General features: G+C 30.5%; 1 protein-coding gene across 2 annotated transcripts; it reads right to left on the reverse strand.

Moving 5' to 3' along the window:
* Nucleotides 1-459: 459 nt before the first annotated feature.
* On the reverse strand, nt 460-4,697 carry LOC111903484 (protein arginine N-methyltransferase 1.5). Of its 2 annotated transcripts, none has more exons than XM_023899259.3 (23): nt 4,457-4,697; nt 4,078-4,195; nt 3,883-3,992; nt 3,711-3,800; nt 3,557-3,616; nt 3,384-3,475; nt 3,212-3,287; nt 3,041-3,127; nt 2,870-2,945; nt 2,705-2,793; nt 2,585-2,620; nt 2,437-2,505; nt 2,294-2,362; nt 2,160-2,213; nt 2,022-2,096; nt 1,855-1,947; nt 1,661-1,764; nt 1,522-1,570; nt 1,345-1,431; nt 1,141-1,246; nt 964-1,051; nt 787-880; nt 460-702 (listed from the first exon to the last, which is right to left on the reverse strand). In XM_023899259.3, the coding sequence occupies exons 1-23, from the start codon at nt 4,589-4,591 to the stop codon at nt 619-621; spliced, it is 1,941 nt and encodes a 646-aa protein (XP_023755027.1). In that variant the 5' UTR covers nt 4,592-4,697; the 3' UTR covers nt 460-618. The 2 variants fall into 2 exon arrangements, with proteins under 2 accessions (XP_023755027.1, XP_023755019.1); XM_023899251.3 differs by having other exon boundaries at nt 2,705-2,796.
* Between the last annotated feature and the right edge of the window lie 886 nt (nt 4,698-5,583).

The following is a 5,583-nucleotide window of genomic DNA, read 5'->3' on the forward strand; positions in this document are numbered from 1 at the left end:
ATAAAGACTTTTCAGATGATCACCGATAAAACCCAAAATTACTAACTAAAATCTCAAATGTGTAAATGTTGTCTAATTTCTAGTCAAATTATTTAAACAATTGTCTGTATTTTGTTTATTTCTATTAAAAAGAAGTTAAAACAATGACTTGATGGTTAATAACAAAAATATAAGGACTTTTAAAACAATGACTTAATCATTAATAACCCAAAACATAAAGACTTTTCCAAAGATTATGATAAGCGAACAAATAAAAATTTGTAGTTATCTAGTTATTTATTTTTATAAATTTAGTCTCAAAATCTACAGCCTTAATCTACAAGTCTACATTATAACTCCAACTCCAGAGAATAAAATCACAACAAAAAGTAAAAGCATCAACGTGAACTCTTTTTTTTTTTGAAAGAGCATCAACGTGAACTCTTAATTTAAGAACTAATTCATTCAAGCAAAGTGGTATAAATAAATACAAACAGATCCTTCTCCATAAAAACCAGCAAAAAACTTCCATTTAAAGTGCCTCAGTTGTCATCTTACTAACCCAAAAAAAAAGGCTTCGTATACATATAATACCACAAACCCGGATTAAAAAAAACCCGCCCGTTTTACAAAACTGGATTATAAACCAACCCAATATGAACGCCCATTTGAGTTGTGTATTGGAGATGATGTTGGAGAGGTCACACACCATTCATACCAAACCTATATATAAACAAAACAAACAAATTAATTATTAATTATATTATAGCAACAAGGATTTCCACAATTAAAAATAATTTATTTTACTTTGGTATTGCCACAACACCGCCAAATGTGAAATTCCAAAGGAGCCCCTGCTTTCACGTATATGGGTGACCTTAATGGGAAGAATATTGGAAACCTGTATAAATAAAATACTAATAATTAACAATTACTATAAAAAAAGAAAAAAAAAAAGATTTAATTTAATTCATGGAAACTCACCAGCTGAACATATTTGGTGTTGCAGTTGTTGGTTCAATGCCCAAATGCACGTCTTTATAAAGTATTGCATCAAAATAACCAGCAAACCCTAGAAACCCACATTTTAAAAAAAAAAATTTAAAATAAACTTCTATATATGACATCATTAATCCCAAAAAAAGGAAAAAAAATTTCTACCATGAATAATAGTTGATCCAGTATCATTCGGCATTTCAAATCGAAGCTTCTTGTATCGTTCATTACTTTTATTGGGGGAGTAATTTGGATGTGTAAATGTAAAAACCTGATTTAAAAAAAAATATAAATTTGGTTTTATTAAAAAAAAAAAAAAACACTTTTATTAAAATGTGAAAAGATGGAGAAGAAAAGTAAAAAACTCACAGATTGAGATGGAGAAAGTTTGGACAAACGGTGTAGCTTTACAACATAAGCGGTTTCAAAGTGTAAAAGATCTTTATGCAATTTCACCTAAATTTAAAATATTAAATAATCAATATCTATACTTTTTTTTAAAAAAAATGGAAAGTAAAAATAAAATCAAATAGGGAAACGACTTACATCGTTATATAACTTTGATGTAGTCACGGGCTGTATAAAACTTGTATACCTAATAACAGAATACGTGTATAGATTAAAAAATCGAAAAAAAAATAAAATAAAAGAAATATTATATTAAAATAAAATATTAAATACATACGATGAAGGAATTGAGATTCCATCTGGCTTTAAGAAGCGTTGAGCTCCATCAAGACATTCGGGTGAGAGCTCATTGTCACCAAAAGAACCGAGTAATTCACTCACCTAAATATCAAATAAATTAAACATTTCTAAATTATTAATACTATTTAATTATTAAAGTACGTAATTAAAAAAAATAAAAAGTTTGTGTACCAAAATGTCGGCTTTTTCTGGAGCTTCCCAGCATCTCATGTCACATGAAATTATTGCCACGTTATTCTCCCATCCCTCTAATTTAACCAAACTCTATTCAAAAAAAATATATACAAAAGTTATATTATCAATAATAAAAAACAAAATAAATGAAAATCTCAACTTACATGAAGTGTGACAACTGCATTTGGATTCTTTTCTACAGCATAAACTTTCAACTTGCGTCCAGTTTCTTCAGCAGCCTATTCACAAAATAATAATAATAAATAAATAATATTTTCAAATGATGTTGTTTTAAGTTTTACCTGTAAAGATGCTCTAACAAGAGGTCCTCGTCCAGCACCTACAACCATCAACACCTGTAAAATGACAAAAAAGGGCATCAGAAAATACATATTTCAAGAAAAAAAATAGATTTAAGAAAAATAATAAGGCTTACAACAGTTGTTGCAGATGCGTTCTCATCAGAAACCCTATCCACTAATGCTTTACTCACTGCCCTTTGATACTGTCACAAATCAAAAGATTAAAAATTAAAAAAAAAAAAAAGAATATTTACAAATTGATTTAAATAAAAAATACCTGAATGTATTTGACGCTGTCTTTTTCAAATGTTTCATAAGTTTGGGCTTCTAAATTATCCATGAGAGGCTGAAATGAACAGAATAGTCAATAAAGATAAATAGAAAATCCCTGAAAATAAAAATTTTGCAAAAACAACTTAACTTACTTGTAAGGGAGATTGTAGAAAATCCCTGTATCCAAGCTGCATAATAATAATATGATATCATATTATAATATTTATAAAAATGTTAAAAATGGATTATTGGATTAATAATGGACACCTCACCTCAAATCGTTCTTGTTCAGGAAGGGGTTCCATTTTCTGATATAAATACCCAACATAATCCAAATATGACCTTAAGTCATGTCTTTGAGCTTCTGAGTAACAAAATATTAAATTTAATTCAAAACAAAAATAATAACAACTTTATTGAAAAAAATGGAAACTCACGTTGGGCATAGTTATCAGTTTGGTTTACACCTGATGTTGCAGGAAGCTTATGCACTGGTTTTCCAGAAAGCACAATCTGAATAAATTTTACAAGACTTTTTTTATTAATCCTAGTGGATATAAATTTAAACATTTATTATGTCATTAGAGCAATAAAATGATATAATATACCTGTATTGAATAGTAAAAGAAACTGTTGAGTAGATTCTGATGACGTTTAGATAGACAAGGGTAGCCACGTGCGTTTGTTAGAAAAGACTGAAGATCATTAAAGAAAATGTTAATTTAAAATAATTACATTTAAAAAAATAAAAATTAAGGTTTGGTTATATGTATGTGTACATCAGTATGAAGAATAGCAGCTTTAACAGGCTCTCCAATCCAACGCCCAAGTGAATTTGCAGAAGGTAATGAAGACCTAAAATTACATATATATAATTGGAGTTAATAATTACTATCATTTAAAAGATGTTATATATATAAATAAAAAAGAAAAAATTTAAATTCTACTCACAGAACATCAAGGGCAACTGACAGCTGGCTGTGATGCTCACATAAAACACGAAAAGAATTCCATAATTCCCAAGAGTCTGTAATCTCTATTGCCTATAAGAAAAAGAAAAAGAAAGTCATAACATTTTTACAAATTTGCCCTTGTTTTGTTTTACTCATGTGAGGGAATCTCACCATGCCATTGACAGCATCATCATCAACATCAGATTTCTCCAGAGGAATCCTAAGCCACAGCTTTGGAATGGAAATGAAGAATAAGAATAAAGAAAAATGAAAATGAAAAGTGAGATATGTAAAAGTCAAAAACTAATTAAGTAATTATCAACACCTGCATGTTATTGAGGTTTTGTAGAATCTGATTCACACATCTTGCATAATTACCACAAGATGGACCCTTGGGTGTAGGAAGAAGACATGCCTGAAAATGAAAAATGTTATTTAAGGTTAAAAAAAAATCAAATTTGTAATTAAAGAATGCACAAACATTGCATGTTTTTAACCTGTAAAGACAGATGAGAAGCCCAAGCTAATTCTTGCTTCAAAGCAATTTCAGAGTCCTCACGAAGAGTATCATCTTCTGAATCTAAGTCAATCCATGAGCTAATCTTGCCTGATAACATGTGGAAGCCATTAATAGAAAGAAAATTAAACGAAGCTTTATACTGAAAAATGGAAGAATAGGGATAAGATTATACCAACAACATGACTACTCCATTGTGATGGGCTTAAAACCAAATCTGATCCAGCAAAAGGAAGCACACTAGAATCTTTGCTAGCATTATCAATTAAGCTAGGTCTATATCCAGGTTCCATCTGAAATATAAAATCCGAATTAGGGCCACTTAATTGCAATGCAGCACAAGCTTCTATGTTTTTTTTATCTAAAGAGTTCATAAGTCCTCGCTAAACCCAGAATGATGAAATTCTTAATTTCACCCTAATGAATAATGCTGTATCACGTTCAATTCGGTGTTCCCCGTTAAAAAGAAGAGCATTGCAGCAGGCACAGATGAGTGAAAACACTCGAATCATAAGAAAACCAAAATGTACAGACAGAAAACTAAGAAAACTAACCAAAGGAGCTACGACGAAATCAAAACCGCCATTGATGTTATGGGAAAGAACATGAGGCATGTCATCATTGAACTCGGTCTCTACTCCACAGTATCTGGAGTCGCTTTTGTCTCCTAAATTATCTCCCAAAGGCATTTTTCACAGGGCGAGAGACAAAGGTTGTGACTTGCAGGGTTTTGGGAGGGTTTTACTAGAAATAGGAAAGGCAAGGTGGAAGGAAGCGAGCACGATTGGCTAGGGTTTTGGGTTTTTAATCGATGAAAGCATTCAACAACATTTGAAGTGAATTACAAGTTTAGTCCCTCTTGCAAATATCTTAGCTTCAACAGTCCTGGAAAATTAGATGTTTTCTAAATTACTCCCTTCGTCTATTTAAATTCAAGACAAAATTACAAGAATGGTCCTTGTGGTATGTCAAAACTTGTATGTTTTGGCCAAAAAAGTTCGGACTAACACTAGTAGTCCAAAAGTTTCATTTTCTTGTAAATTTGGTCTAATTTTGTTTGAACTTTTTTTGTAAAGACAATTTTACCCCTTATTATTTAATTTTCCATTCAATTAAAAATTAAACTAAAACAAAATACATTTTATCTCTCTCTCTCTCTCTCTCATGCTTGTCTTTTTTACCTCACTTGTAAGTCGAAAACACCATCTTTAATACACAAAGTACAATTTATGTATAAATCCAATCAAGAAATCTACAAAGCTTCCAAAACCAGAAAATTAAGAATCGGTCTTAGCTTCACCAGAACGCTATCATCTTCCTATGATTTTATTCAAAAATTAACCCAGATCTGTAAATATATGTGTGTGTTTATGTGTTTAAAGAAATAAACCAATCAGATTGATCATCGTCCAAGAAAAAGCAATCAATGCTTCTCTTTTGACAAAGAATAAACAGTAGGATGATGAGAGCGACAACCCTGTCACACCCCCAAACCAGGATGACGGAAACGTCCAGGGGCAGATGACGTCATTGTATAGTATCATAACAATTGAATATAAATGGACATAGCAACCCAAGCAATATACATTAAAGATACAAACTTACATTGTTAACATATTGTATTTGTTCATAAATTACACAAAAATGACATAAAAGTAAGAAATTCCAAAATGCAACAAAT

Source organism: Lactuca sativa, chromosome 5 (genome assembly GCF_002870075.4).
Source record: "Lactuca sativa cultivar Salinas chromosome 5, Lsat_Salinas_v11, whole genome shotgun sequence".
Lineage (NCBI taxonomy): Eukaryota > Viridiplantae > Streptophyta > Magnoliopsida > Asterales > Asteraceae > Lactuca > Lactuca sativa.

Excerpts from the sequence above, each read along its gene's own strand:
- LOC111903484 (XM_023899251.3), bottom strand. The coding sequence starts at position 4,591 with ATGCCTTTGGGAGATAATTTAGGAGACAAAAGCGACTCCAGATACTGT. Across the intron at positions 3,993-4,077 it reads ATGGAGTAGTCATGTTGTTG|GCAAGATTAGCTCATGGATT; the intron begins GTATAATCTTAT and ends ACATGTTATCAG. Across the intron at positions 2,946-3,040 it reads TCTTTTACTATTCAATACAG|ATTGTGCTTTCTGGAAAACC; the intron begins GTATATTATATC and ends AAATTTATTCAG.